Source organism: Etheostoma spectabile, chromosome 7, assembly GCF_008692095.1.
Source record: "Etheostoma spectabile isolate EspeVRDwgs_2016 chromosome 7, UIUC_Espe_1.0, whole genome shotgun sequence".
Taxonomy (NCBI): domain Eukaryota; kingdom Metazoa; phylum Chordata; class Actinopteri; order Perciformes; family Percidae; genus Etheostoma; species Etheostoma spectabile.
Genome location: NC_045739.1, coordinates 3,936,034 through 3,952,114, shown reverse-complemented (window position 1 = coordinate 3,952,114; position 16,081 = coordinate 3,936,034). Strand labels below are relative to the sequence as shown.

At 39.8% G+C, this 16,081-nt stretch overlaps 1 protein-coding gene across 3 annotated transcripts in view; it reads left to right on the top strand.

Moving 5' to 3' along the window:
- Positions 1–16,081, top strand: part of adcy6a (adenylate cyclase 6a) — a 39,554-nt gene that overhangs the window by 2,444 nt on the left and 21,029 nt on the right. For all 3 annotated transcript variants that reach the window (XM_032521369.1, XM_032521370.1, XM_032521367.1), the window contains exons 2-3: positions 1,561–1,829; positions 1,955–2,894. In XM_032521369.1, coding sequence (XP_032377260.1) covers positions 1,810–1,829; positions 1,955–2,894 — 960 coding nt within the window. In that variant the 5' untranslated portion in view covers positions 1,561–1,809. The remainder of the gene's footprint in view (positions 1–1,560; positions 1,830–1,954; positions 2,895–16,081) is intronic.

Sequence of the window (16,081 nt, the reverse complement as noted above, 5' to 3'; positions counted from 1 at the left end):
ATGTTATATAATGCTAAAAGGGAAGGAACTTGATTTTCTAGTAATTTTTACAACAACTTTTGGTTTAATGCTGCAGGGCCCACAGATCCTGTCATGCTGTGTTTCCCATGACTGCCTTGATATTTGTCTTGACAGTGTTCTGTTGTCCAGTGGCATTTATCTGTATTTATTACTTGTCTTTTATCATTGATTGTGATAATAAACAGAGCTTGAAGGAGTCACTCTTTATCTTCAGCCCAACTGACTCCAAAATGCTGCTGTCTGTTAAATACTAGACTCTAGTAACTAGAGGGTGTGTTTTTGTACGGGGGTCAAATTGAGCAAGTTCTTGTTCACCACCCAACACGTAGCTCTGTTGTTTGTAAATTTGGAGTGCTGTCTACACCGTGTTATCCTCCTGCTAGAGTTAGCACCCAACAGGTTTAAACAGGGCATGTTTTAAATGTGTTTTTAGCCTCTTAACATGTTCAAAATGACATTAAAAGTGCCTACCCATGTGAAGTGATTCCTTCCTAGTAAACACAGTGACTCTGACTGCAGTAGATGTAAAAGTAATGCATGAAAGTTGTGCTAATTCAGCTGTGTTTAGTTCCGGTGTTAGAGTTAGAGAGCTTAGGGGCCGTCTAGAAACTACAACACAGAAAAGAGACAAAACAAAAATATGTAGGCTATCAATTTAATGATTAGATAAGGTAGTGTCTCCAAACTTACTGTATACCTCAATTATAACTTGTCTCCTGCTAGTTGTACTAAAGCACTTACTTTAAGCAAATGCTTAATTTTGAAAATATGTTTGTATTTCTTTTCGGTTTGTAGACGATCCAAAATCACTCCTTGCAGTATCAACACTGGATCTAAACAGAGCTGAATTAACACAACTTTCATGCATTTGTGTGTTCACTTGGAAGAAATCACTTCACATGGGTAAGCACTTGTAATGACATTTTGAACATGTTTAGAGACCAAAAGCACATTTAAAACTTGCCCTGTTTAAGCCTGTTGGGTGCTAATGTTAGCAGGAGGATAACACGGTGTAAGCAGCACCTATTGTTTTTTTTTTTCTCTCTACTGACAGTACTCCAAATTTACGAACAACAGAGATATGTGTTGGAATTGACCGGAATTCTCCTTTAAAGAAACCCAAGCTATTTTTGGGTCATATCCTCCCCCATAGTTTTGAAAGTAGCTTGTTCTTCTTCTATTAATCTTTCTGTCATTATGAGATGAAATCTCAAGTGTGTCCGGTTGTCCAGGAAATGGGATTTTTGTACATTTAGCAAATAATGATGCATTTTATTTCCTGTCAGATTTGGGATAGCAGATCTATGTCAACAAGCCATTTAAATGTGTCAGGCCTGTTGTGAACAAGCTATTTTAATGTGTGTCACACCTGTTGGCATTAATGGTAGACTGCACAAGACATCCACATTACTATCATGATCTGATGTTTCTCACCTAAAACATCTGCTTCTGCTTACATTTGAGCCATGACACCATCCCAGACCTATTTGTGCATTGGCTTTTATACAGTTTACTGTATGTGTTTGATTTTTCCTCTAGACCCAGCAGAAGCGGTGGAGATAGACCTGGCCGCAGAGACTGGTCTTCTCACCAACCTTGGTCTCTGTTCACTGACCCTGGCCAAAACATTTGAAGCATTGTGAAGCGACTGGTACGCCTTTTGACCCCATCTAGTTACTCCCACCTTGTGGCCTTGCAGTGTGGCCTCTACAAACCCCTCCTCACTACTTCAAAATTTTGTCCACGGGGATAAATGAGTGAACCGGCTGCAGGGGAAAGGGCTGGGACATGTACCAGAACCCCAACAGGTAAATTAATAACTCCTGCAAGTAGTCAAAGGAGGACATGTTCCTCTCATGTGGTATAAGTGTTATAGCTCTTATCTGTCTTTCATCTGATGCTGTACTAAACATTCTTCTCTCTGCTCACACAGAATGTCCTGGTTCAGTGGTTTCCTAGTTGCAAGAGTGGATGACCGCAAGACTGCGTGGGGGGAGCGCAATGGCAAGAAGTCCAAACGGAAAGGAGGCTCATCTCTCTGCAACCCGCGTTACATGAGCTGTCTGCGGGACCCAGATGCTATGGAGCCCCCCTCTGGAGCACCCCTCCATCAGCACCACCGCGGAGGGGTGACTGGGGCCCTGGGAGGCGGGGGCAACTTTGGCGTCCGTTGCGGATGGCAAGAGGACCACTACGGCAAAAGAGGAGGGGCTCCCGGGGAAGGGGTGGGGCTGAAATCTGTCAACTTGGGCTTTGAAGATGGCACGTTGAAAGAGAGGAAAGGGGGATGTAATGGAGGAAGCGGTGACATGGGCGATGATGGTCCCAATGGGGCAGCAGGGGTGGTGACGGCTGCAGACTGTTGGCTCAGGGTAGTGCAAGTGTTCCAGTCAAAAAAATTCCAGTCCCGCAAACTGGAGCGCCTTTACCAGCGTTACTTCTTCAGGCTGAACCAGAGCTCCTTGACCATGCTCATGGGGGTACTTGTGATCGTGTGCGGCATCATGCTGACCTTCCACTGTGTTCATGCCGCCCCTCACGTGGCTTATTCGTCAGCCCTCTCGGTCGCAATGGCGCTCTTCATGGCTCTTATGGTAGTGTGTAACCGCAATGGCTTCCACCAGGACTACATGTGGATGGTCAGTTATCTGGTGATTGGAGTCTTGCTGTCTGTACAGGTGTTTGGGGTGCTCATGGTGGCACCCAGGAGCGCCTCCGAAGGCATCTGGTGGTCCGTGTTTTTTATCTACATCATCTACACTCTGCTACCTGTGAGGATGAGAGCGGCGGTGCTAAGTGGAGCAGTGCTGTCCATCATACACGTGGTCACCACCTGGCAGATCAATCAGGAAGACAAGTTCCTCTGGAAACAGGTAAGAGAAGGTTGATGTCTGAATGTTTGACTATGGGTGACCTCAATTGACAGTAACAGTGAACAGGGTGGAAACGACAGTTCTGCAATCAGTTTTCCTTTTGGTTATGTTATATATCTCTTGGACAGTATATATAAGCATTTTGTTTTATAGTTTAAGTTAATGAATGAAGTTTAGTTTACTCTGATCAAGTTCTATGTTCCACCTCCTAACTCACAGACCATTTGGTGAGTCAATTATCTGCACAATTGCATCTTGTATAGCTAAGCATTGTTCAAATCCAGATAACTTTAACTTTCTGGAGTGATGAGGTCTGGAGCAAACTGTTATAGTTGAAGCTTTTTGATTAGCTATAGCAACTAATGTTTCAACATAAAGCATGTTTTTGAGTTTTCATGAGTAAGAAGAGGCATGGACATGTTTAAATTCCCTGCGTCTAGCTAATAGTGGTCTTTCATAGGATGAACAGGCTCAGTGTGTTTTGTAAATCTAGCTTAAGCCATATTGCAAATATACATGATAGAAAACAAGTTCTGTTGTCTTTGTGGCCACACGCTCTCCTTATAGCTTGATTTTGGTTTCCGCCAAATCTTGAGGGAAATATTTGGCTGTTTAGCTGCTAAATCCTTCACTGTGTTCATCATTTCAGACATCTTTTAAGCAAAAATACTAAACATTGCTAACTGTAAGATCCTCAGTTGTGAGGATTTGCTGTATGGTCAGACAAAACAAGTCATTCAAACCTTATGTTGGATTTAATTAAATTGTGACGGGCATTTGTTATTACCATTTTCTGACATTCTACAGATCAAACGATTCTTTGATGAAACACGAAAATAGATTTAAATAATTGTTAGATGCAGGCCTATAAAATATTTCATCAAAATGTGAAGCTACTTTAAGTAGAAAATTGAAAACATTGAGGTTTAAGAAGTAATTAAATCAGAAAACTAAAAATCGTGATATAGTGTTAAAGATTACTGTATTCTGACTGAACTGGACACACTGTTATGTTGCAATGTAAGACGAAACATGTCATGTTAAAATATTTCCTATGTCACAATGTTTATGCCACATGAACTGGCAACACAGCGGATGCAGTGTATAGGTTGCTGTAGAGCTGCAAAGAGCAATTGATTAGGACTAGCTGTCAACTATTAAATTAATTGGCAACTATTTTGATAATCGATAAATCCGTTTGAGTTATTTTTTATTAAAAAAAGGTAAAACGTTGCTGATTCCAGCTCCTTAAATGTGAATCTATTATAGTTATTCACTCCTCTATGACAGTAAACTGAAAACCTTTGACTTGTGGACAAAACAACACATTTGAGGACGTCATCTCAAATCTGATCACACTGGTCACTGGTCACACCGATTAACATTTTTTTGACCGTCTTCTGACTTTTCTTGACCAAATCGATTGATTGAGAAAATAATCAAAATTAAAGTGACGTAACCGTCAGTTGCAGCCCTAGCTTGCTCTACTGTGTTTTCATCACCAAGTTTTATTTGTGTATTTACATGTATTCTGCAACTTATGGGTCTTTTGTACAGTGTGTTGTTTGTGCGTTTATGCCAAAGACCTGGGGTCTTGCTGAAGGTCAGCTGGCTGAATTAACCGCCCCGGCTGGACGGCTGTTTGTGTGTGCGAGTGTGTGCCGTTGTGTGACAGTGGGAGAATGCCATGATATAAAGCAGTATCACTCAGGTCTCTGTGCTCTCACACAGGGGACGCTTTGTACTTTTCTCCAAGGGTGGGGTGACAAGGATGAGGCAGACTGGTGGTGGGGGGAAAGACAGCTATATAGCCATAGTTGTTTCACAACTGCCGTCTCTCTAGGGGAAAGTTATGAAAAACATAATAGGAAAGACATTACATGAAAACAATAGGGGGATATAGGACATAACGATGAATCACTGATTGTCACTGTAAGGGTTAATCCATAACTGTAAGGTTCAGTAACATATCCTCTCACGTGTTAGCCGGACTACAACGACCCAAACAAGTGATTTAAAGACAAATCACTTTGTTAAAGTATTGTGATCTTTATTATAAATTAATAACAGAAGCACAGGACTAGGTTAGGCATTTGTGGGAACTTAGTAACTGCTGTGTGCTCTGTAACATCATGCATGATATACCATAGTATAATCCATCACAGGCTCCAACGTTGTTTGCCCTCATTAACTGAATGAATGCCATGAGATCGCTGTGGCCCTGCACTGCTGTTTATTCCTAAGGTTGCCTGTGTACTTAATGTGACACAGTAAAACAATGTCATCAATTACTGTTTCACGGTTGTGTGCAAGTATTTCCTCTTTTTCCAATAACTCATTAACCTCACAGATAATGATGAAGTTGTGTATGAGGACTTATGTAAATACAGATCCTCTTTTCTGTCTTTATGTTGCCAACTTCTGTTTGCTCGCACTGCAGATTTAAACGGGGAATTGAGAAGGAATCTGTGCCGTTTCTCCTCCATCATGAGTGCAAGTTGATTTCTGAAAAAGTAGGAGTCGCTTCTTAATCTATAATCCGTGCAGTGAATGATGTTTGTCCCATTTGTATATCCGACTGTAGTTTCATGACTCAGGGGGATTGCTGAGTTAAATTAGTAATGACCAGCAATGTGTGGTTTTTAAATGCCCCTTCCCAAAATCATGTATTTTCCTATTTATTTTAAACAATATATATATTAAATAAATAAATATGACTTTGAAAAACATCATGAAATAAATAAATGAGGCAATAAATAATTAAATAAATGTTAATATTAATTAACAATGGAATTAATTAGTTAAATAAATATATTAAAAGGTTTCACTTTTACTTATTTCATGGTACTTTTATTTCATAAGTCCACGTTTATTTCAAGAGACTTTTCACACATTTCCACGTGAACTTTTATTTCCTGATGCCACATTTATTGATTTTCCTCTCCATTTTCGTTCGGATATGAAAATCAGGGGGCGTGGCTATCTCTCTCATTCAGAACAAAGCCGTGGGCAGAAAAGGCTGGCGACGTGAGAGTGCGGCCATAATGGAAGACATCAGTGGGCCTCGAGATAGCATGCTCTCATTAGCAGATCAGATTGATCAACATGGTTTAATAAAGGGCTGGGCGATATGGAGAAAATCAAATATCACAATATTTTTGAGCAAATACCTCAATATTGACTATTGGTGCTTTTACAAAATATTTACACAATAGACTTTTTGATAAATAATCATCAGTAAAGTGGATATAATGACTAAGTGGGTAAAAGCAAATAATACAGCAGTTACAACAGTTTGGTAAGTTTAGAAAATGAGATAACTTTACTGTAATTCAGACTTTAAAACCATGAAAAGACAACCCATATTATGATATTAAAATCTAAAACGATATCTAGAGTCATATCTCGATGTCAATATAATATCCATATATTGCCCAGCTCTAGTTTAATAAGTATCTTCGTTTTCCAAACTTTAATTTAGATTGTTGCTTATGTAGTAGGGCTGCACAATTAATTTTTGGCAATTAGATTTTGGCTTCCTATGATCAAATTTGCAAAATCAAACAATATTTTAAATCTGTCATTCCATTCATAGAACGCTCCGTTTTTTTTTTTGCAAAGCCAATCTACCACTCCGTAAACCACTGTCTGATCATGAGCCAGTCAGAGTTGTTCCCTGCACCGCGCAGCTTAGTTTCTAGGGGGGGGGGGAATTCCACAACAGATAGCAGTTGTTTATACGTCGGTCACAAGGTTCACCAGTTTACCAGTAAACACAACATTTTGTCCCGTCTGTGTTGTTTTTCAGACAACAGCAGTGACCAGTGCCAGTTAGTGTCTGTTAGCTCACAGGGCTCTAGGGTGCGACCAACATTTTTCCTCTAGGTCGCACCGGGGCATCTAATGTCCTCGCATCTGCTCCCTCTCCACAAACAAACCAATGTTGTTTATATCGATATGGTTTAATTTTGCGTTACATGACCCATTTCTTCTGTAAAGCCGTGCCTGTGTTTGGATCTCTCCTCCCGCCCCCATTCACTCACACACGGCTCCCCAGCAACAAGAAGAGACACAGCGGATACAGCACCGGTCTACACTGCTGTCATTTGTCCACAGTTTTAATTGCTATTAACACAGCTGTTTATTGTTAAGTATAAGAGGCAAACCTGGTAACTCTGCTATCGCGGCGGCCACTGCAAAAAACACAGAAGAAGTTATTGAATGCCACTAACATCCGTTCGTAGAGTATTAGCGTGTGAGACGGAGCCTGACGGACCTGGGCGAGAGATGTGACCCATGGCCAGAATATCATAGTTCATAAAACTGCAGCGCACTGACGATACAATCATTTCATACACACAACGTGTGTAACTCTGCTGACCCGCCATTTGACCTGTGCTGGACCCATTCACCATCCTGCGTGCTGGACCCATTCATAATAAGTCAGCCGTCAATGTGTGAGTAGCATACGTCCATCGCACTCCCCCTCTCTCCCTTGCTCTTTTAATGAGTTATTGTTGAAAACAATTGAAGGAGCTTTCTGAGAGATACATTTAAAAAAAAAAAAAAGGCTTAGGCTATTTATTTCAGATAATTTCCATTTACATGTGTTGAAGCTGTATGTATGAACAACATACAACTTAAACATAAGAGGAATGTAGCACAATATGGATGTGAAAGCAGTTATAAATAGGGTATGTGACAATAAAATTTGTTTTGGTTAAAATCAACAAATATAAATTCTGTAGTCCTAAATATTTAATCTTGCACAGGAAAGATTCAGATTCAGAGGTTTAAAGATGAAAAAAACCTTCACATGATCTAGTTTTTTTGTGAGCAATTGTGTTCTTATTGTTTTGTAACATAGCATTCAATTGATTTAGTGTATATTTACTTTGTAACCAAATTGTTTTAAATTCTGTTCAAAACATTACAACTTGCTTGAGGAGTGAAGCCATATACACTTACTGTCTGACATTTTGACAAGAAAGCTGCCCTACGAAAGGTACTCTACTAAATTACATTGTCAGTGACTCACAGTATGCAGTCCAAAACAAGTGCTCCAAATCAGAGACTAGTAAGACAATCAGTCTTTAGAGAATGACATAACAGGACATTTTTTAATTTATTACCATACAGTCTTTCAAAACTCTAAAGAAAATACCAACTTAATTCAAGACGTCCACAAAGAATGTAGTCGTCAAAATACCATATCATATTTTTTGGGCCAAAATATACCATAGTATATAAATAAATATAAAATAAATATCTCACAAAATTTTGAACTTGATTTGTACAAGAAAAATGGACATTAGTATGAGGAATTGAATTGTTTTCAGGGTTGTTATCCTGTTTTTATTCATATTGTGTAAGACCAGAATAATCTGAGGCTCTAGCAAACGTCTCAATGGTGTGTGTCGGTTACATGAGAGGTATTTCATGTTCATCTCTTGAAATGTATGGCCCGTTAATCCCTTCAAAACTTTCAAAACATATCTGGATGTTTCCTGTATTGCTCTTTGTGTTGTTTGGGATGTGTTTTTTTACACCTGCATGCGGTAGAATTGAAGTGTGTCTGTTCTCAGCTTCACTTTGAGCATCTTATTGTACACGCTCACACCATAAACTACAGTAAATTTGAACCTTGTTATACACAGATCTGCTTTCAGAACAAACAATCAATCTACCAAAGCTCGAACATTATGGTAACAAGTGGTTTTGTAATGGAGACGTCCTGTTACATGTGAGCTTCACTCTGCTGTAACTGCTCACGTTTTTTTGTTTCTGTGATCCTCAGACTCCTCAGCTAAAATCAATTAGCCATAGCAGAACGGTTCAAACACTTGTGCATGTCCCACCCATCAATAGACACACGCACACACACACACACACACACACACACACACACACACACACGCACACCATCCAATGCTTTGTTATGGTTGTCACCTTCCTCTCTAGTCTCTATTGAATGTTTGTCAGAATTGCTGCTGTTTGTTTTTCTTTGGGAAGCAACGTCACAAAACTGTTGTCCTGCCTATTGTGTGGGTGTCTATTTGAGTGTGAACACTGACATGAATAGTGCCTGCTTCTGTCCAGGATTAAATCCGAAAAATGCACCAGTAAAGCCCAAGCACATTTCATACACACCACTCTGTTTACTTTTTTATTTTCATTTTGTCATTGAAACTCCTCAATATTGTACATTCGTCACCCCGGCATTATTTGCTTTTTGGTCCCCGGCAATGTCTAGCATTGTTGTTTGGATGTTGCTAACACAAATGGTGTGAGAGGTCAAAGACCAATTACTAAAAATACACAGCCTTTGGCGTTTCTGCTAACTGTTGCGTCACATGGAACAGTCTTATCAGAGCCTGCGTCAGAGCAGCAGGCATGTCACTCTAACCCCCTTTTCTCTGCATACACATGGGCCTGCATTTACACATACCCTGAAGGCTGATACTGTATATTCATAGATACTAATTGCGCATTAATAAAGCATAGGATAATGCATTTTGGAACAGATCTTTGACCACTGCAGATTTGGTGGGTTAAGCCCCTAAAAGCTCATTAAAAACCACAGAGGGCGAATCAAGTACCTAGTCAATATGTTTCACAGGTCTCTTTGTCAAGCTCCCACTAAGTGTTTTTATTAAGTAAACAAGATAAGGTAATATAGTTGAAATAATAATGTGCTACAATGTGTAGTAATGTGCTTATCCACTTTGTTCTCACGTCAAACTTTCCAAATGGCTGTTTACTCAATTTTGAAATTTCCAGGATGTTACACAGAGAGAAAAAACAACAACATTTTAATCAGAGCAAATCTCACACCCTATCGGCTGTTCACAGTTTAACATCAGCTCCCGGTGCCTGAATAACCTTGTACTTGGCTCCCAGTAGAGGGAGTGTCAGCGTGTGGCAATCACCTGTGCAAAGCTGCAGCTATAGAATAAGACACCCAGTATAAGTGAAGGAAGAGGTGGTGTGATTGGAGGAGAATCCCATATTCTCCCCACGCAGTCCTGTTCACAGCCTCCTTGATAAATAATTTGTGTGTTTAACGCGGCAGCAGCATTTTAACAAGGATACCTCTCACATGTACACTTTGCTCACGAACAGGATGGTTGCTGACCGATGGGATCACACGCGCACACACACGCACATGCACACACACACACACACACACACACACACACACCACAAGGCTCCAGAGAGGTTGCAGTGTATCAAAATGTAAGCATTAATACTCCTGAATGTGATATGATCCCACATTGCGTAATTGTTTCTCCACATAAATACATTTCACTTGTTTGTATTTACGTGTGAGGATTACATGGGTACAGATTTAATCTGTAGACCAATGAGAGCACTGGAAAATTAGTAATTAGTTCAGCATCACTTCTGAGAATGATGGGGAATAAACAGCATTGCTAAGTGTCTCCCTCAGTGCTTGTGTTCAGTTGGTCCAGTGGTTGCCATGGAAACAACTACGACTCAAGCAGCCAGCAGACCCAGTTCAGCCTGCTGGTGTACAGTTTGGTAAGCGTTGCTTCAAGTAAAAATCAGGTCAAAATTGATTTCTGCTGTTCACTTTCTCCTTCCGAGAATCTGAAAGCTTGCGGACCTTGATGACGGAGGGGTCTGAGCTTTATATACACGCTACTGTTTGGCTGCTTGGATAGATAGATTTGCGCTTTGTTCCCCCCCCCCCCGCTGTCAAAATGAGACAGTCCATAATTTAACATGGCGATGACAGAGGAGAAGTCATATGTGTAGAGGTGGGGGGTAGTCGAGAGGGAGGGATGCACAGGATGTTGTTTGCCAGTTGTGTGGTTCAGGGAAGCTTATCTCTGGTCAGCTCGCGATGACTGTGCATGTCACTAGCCTCTATTCAGGATGTGTTTTTAGTCCTCGATACACACTTTTCAAAGAAAGCTCTCTGGCTTGAATGGTTCTGTTATTTATGAGTTTCTTCTTCTGGCACAGATAATTGTTTTTATTGCTAATTACAACTCCTTTACATTTTTGTAATGGTGACATAACTCCGCTAAGAGTATTTTTTGTTTAAAAAAATGTCACACCTTGCAGGTGTCCAATGCGTTTCCAGAAAAAACTTCTTGAAAACCCTCTTTTTTTTTGTGTAGATTTTTTTTGTTCTTTAAATAAAAACACTTTTGCAACTCCAATGCCAAAATACTTAATAGTCACACTCTCTCCATAGAAGTCACACCCGCCTGGTTGCCAGCAGAACTGTGTGGTGTGTAGTTTTCCAGTGTTAGGACCCCCAGCATGTCCCTGTCCATGTTTACAGAAACATGACAGGGAGTCTAAACATGGCCAATGAAATTCAAATAACTGGATATATTTTACAGGCAATTGTTACAGACACGGCTGTAACATCATTTATGCAATCTGGTCTTGTGTTTCAGTTCACAGCCTCTACAATACTCAAAGATGTCTAAGACAGAGGAAGAAAATGCAGAAAAGCCAACAAATTGAACTATTTATGGAAATCTTTGGGTCATCAGTAATACTTTTATGGTAATAGAAAAATTGATTTCTTGACAAATACAAGTGATGACAGGGGGAGTTACAATGGCAGTATAATCAGTGGATTTTTTTAAGTAATAAAATATATTGTGACTGGCTTTCTGAATTAATTACTCTTTAGGGAACATTTGTACCATTTCCTGTTTTAAAGGAACATAGATATAATATCAGCTACCCACTTCCTGCTCTTTTGTGATTTATCTTATGCATCCCATACTTAAATACACAAAATACACTACTTCCTTACCAGATTGCACGATTCCAACTATGTAATCTACAGTAAACTGCATCCAGTATATGAGTTGATAAGAAAAAAAAAAATCAAGATCTATTACTGTTTACTGCTGGAACCTCTGTATAAATTATTTCTGGATTTACAATAATAAGTGAAATGTCACTAAAATCCCTCTGTATTTACTCTACAGTGCACTATATCGGCTATAACTTTTTGCTCCATATAGTGCTTTTTAAAAATTCCCCATGATGGAATGAAAAAAAGTATTTTCCGCTAACAATCCCACAATGCAAAGTCTCAATTTACTGCTCAGTAAAGAGTAAACATCAATAAAACAAACAAATCGTACAGATTGAACTACTGAGTATTTATTACAGAAAATCATGAATGAGGGGCGGATTTTGGACCCAGATCTGAGCACTGTAATGAAAGGTTTTCATGTTAACCTTCCTATTTTGTTGTCTTACCAGAACTAAATAAAAACACAGGTGTGTGGAGTGGATCTGTCACAATCTTTCCATGTGACATATATTGATATATATGTGATAGTTACAGGTCAAGTCAACATTTTTCTTGTATATAAAAAGATTCACTGCAATGGAAACTAATAAAAGGGAAAATTGAAGAACTAAAGAACTACTAAATAAAAAAAAAAGATTCCACTTTGTGTCCTCCCACATCACAGTGTTTCAGTTTTGTTTAAATGACACTGCTTCATGTCAGTCTCAATGATGACAGATTCAAGAAACTAAGAATAGCTTTAAATAGATTGGTGTTGTCCTGAAAATGATTTCCTGAGAAAGGACAAAACTCTTCCCTGCTGTTCATCACAAATTGCAGAAATGACAACACTGTACAGATGATTGTGCTCCAAAATATCTTTTTATCTGTAGCTTAAAAGATTCTTTTTTTTTAAAGGTTTTTCCACTGTAAGACATGTTTGATTGTAGCTGTTAGCTGCAGCTGGGCGACGCTCACCTATAGGCAGTGTATAGACCACCCGGCAGAGTGAGCAGGCGGGGCTTGACTCTTTATCTGTTGATGTGGTTCTGGTCATTTCAGATAAGGGCAGTGCGAGCTGTGTGTAGACATGAGGTTCAGGCTGACTACACAAACCCAGCAGCTGCCTGGCACCACATACACACGCACACACTCTTTGACAAAGGCTCAAAGTGACAGTCAGAGCACTAGTCAGAGTGGGAGGAGGTTGGGGAAAAAATTTAAATTAAAGAATATGGAAATAAATAACCGATGCTCTCAAGGAAAGATAACGTGCAACCTACGGGGAGACTCTTGTGTTTTGTCATGAGTGAAGCATCGTCATTATGTTTGGGGTGCTGGAGTGTGTTTTACAAAGCCTGATCTTACACAGATGTTCTAAAGAGTTCCAGATGCTCCTCAAAGGTCGATGAGCTCTGACTCGCACTCTTGTTGGCCCCGTTTCAACAACAATATCCCATCAGTCATTGCTCCCTCTGGGAAAAGGTCTTGTAAATCAGCATCTTGTTCTCCACACAGTTGTCTGGACAATTATTTTCTCCAGTAGTCCAAGATGGCTCCATACCATTTGAAGTAAAAGCAGTGCTGAAAGGATTAGTCAATTTAATTGTCAGAACAGCAATTGTCCAATCATAGCTTAGCAACTACAACTAGGCACGGCAGGACCTGTGATTGGCCAAAGTCTCCCAACATGGGCTAGATATTTCTAAGGCCTGAAAACAGCCAAGAGGATGTATAGAAGTCTAGTTTTCTCTCAAACCACTTGAATTACAATATGATGAAAGGTTATTGTTTCTTTTTGCCCAATGACGCCAAAACGATACTGCCTACCCAAGCTTTACTGGTTTGAAATGAGAAGCCAGTTTTGTCTACCTTTGTCTTAAATCAAAAAGAGTTTTGATGGTAAATCTTTCATCGTTGTCATTGTAATCTACACAAGGGTAGCAATGAACACTGAATTGATTTGTTTGAATTTGGGCTCTCTCAACTTGGACATTTTTATTGTGTATGTGACATTTAAAATATTATAATTTATGTGTTGCTTGTGAAAACAATTAATTGGTAAGGAGCAAACCAGAGTCCGTACGTACTGAGAATACAGCATGTTTGGACTGTGGTATGTCGGCGTAAACAACCTGTAAGACAAAGTCATTAGGCCGCCCCCCTCCTCCTCCCTAGCTGGTCCCCACACTGCACCCTCCCTGAACCTGGGTGGGTGAATGCAGGTCTTTGGAGGGAGGCTGTGGAATGTGGTTGATAGTTGCTAAGTGAAAAGCTGTGCTGCCATCTCTGATCATTCACAGACTACGTGGGTGTGAGTCTGAGAAAGACGCACAGAGAATGACAGAGAGACAGAAACTTTAACAACATTGAGTTATATACTGTATAAAATCATCACATCTCCATCTTCCACGCATAAGAGGTCTATAATGACCGCTGGCTTCAAAATGAGCTCTCTAACTGGAATATTTATTCAGGAAAGTGAACATAATACCTGAATACACATTATAGCAAAGCTTGCTTTTGCATATCAACGACTTCTAAACTGACTGACTGCCTATTGATTGCATTTTTATTTCATTTCATTTTTAAGCCTCTGAACTTTTGATTCTGTCAACTGATGTGTAAGGGGTCTGCAGTACAGTAGTAATACTAGGCGTCTGGGGGGAAATGTTAGGATCTTCTCTTACCTGCTAATTTTGTGCATTTGTATGTGTGCACACACATACACACACTTTCATGTGGTCAGTGCTGGGTGGGGGGATGGAGGGAATAAAGTAGGGGTCAGGTCACTTACTTTTGTGTGAACATGCTGAGAAAAATAAAAAGAGATACTTTGCTGACATTCTGCAAGAAGGACTGTGCACTATCCGTAAACTTCAGCCAGTTGATTAAGATAGTTAGGTTGGCTTGTTAGTGCTGATTATTAGTCACATCCTACTGTCTGTTTTGGAGAGGGTTCTTTAATTGAATTACTTCATTGCACAGGTAGACTATATTTATGTTAGCCCTTTAACCTGCAATAGTTCTTTTACCACTTGGGGGCAGCAGAAACAAAGTTGACAATACAACATTGACATAGAATCAACTTTGTTGATTTGGTGTTAGCAAACAGGTACTTAGTTACACATCCAGCAGAGACAGAGAAACATTAGAATTCATTTGGAGTCATGTTTCTGGGATGTAAGTCCAATATTCACTCTTTTTAGCTCTGTTTTTTGTCTTAACTCCCGAGAAAAATGTCTGGCTCTTTCGATGCTAAATGCTTCACTGAGTTCATCAGGTAGTCTCTAGCTTTGTCCGTTACTGAAAACAGTTGGTTGCTACGGCTGAAAAAAAGGATGCTATGAGAGCAGTGAGAATAAAACTAAAACAGTGAAGATATGGGCCAAAAACCAAAACAATCCGCTAAAAGATACTATAAACCTCTGTAAAGCTGAGGGAAGCTGCAGAGTTTGGTGAGTTCTGTAGGTTTATTGCTGTGGCCCCTTTCACAAACAAGTAGCCATAAGACCCAATGTTGATATACAAATATAGATTTTAGCTGCTTTTAAATAATCGAATTCAGGTGCATTACAGTTGTGTCCATCTTGTAGGAGGCTGTTAAATGTCCCGTTTTGACATGTCCACTCGGCTTGCTCTCTCTTCAAGTCTGAAAAGGGGCCTGCTCGCCTTAAAAGTCAATGTTTATGGACTAACTGTCAGGACCAGAGGCTTCCTGCTAAAGTAAATGGCTGCTGTGCTAAATCCATCATAAAGGAGGAAAAAAATTATAAATAAAGTTTGTGAATGTTCCATCAGCGCCCCTCTCATCCTTGATCTGCTCCTCCAACTCTGAGACGGTAGCTTTAAAGAGGCTCATTAGGTGTAGAGCGGTGATGAGTGTTGTGTTTGGATGTGGAGGAAAGGTGTAGTGTTGCTGCTGAGGCATTACCAATGATGGGCAGGAGGATATCATCACTGCATTAGCAATCCACTACGTCTGTTCAGACTGAAATATCTTAACTATCGGGTGGATTGCCCAGAAATCTTGTACAGACATTAATGGTCCTCAGAGGATGGTTCTTAATGACTTTGGTAATCCCTGCCTTTTTTTCTAATTCCACAATGAGGTTGACATGGGTATGAATATTGACTGGATCGCTGTTAAATTTTGTACAAACCACCATCTCGCCCTCAGGATACTTTGATACTCCTCCGACTTTTCCTCAAGCAATGACCAAATAATATCTGCTAAACTTGTTTTGTGGTAACTACCAAGTGTTAGCATGCTAACAAACTAAACTAAGATGATGAACAAGATGAACATACCTCTTGTTCCTCATTATTATTTATTATTATTTACTACTATTCTTATGATAATTATTATTATTATTATCATTCACAGTCATTTATTCAG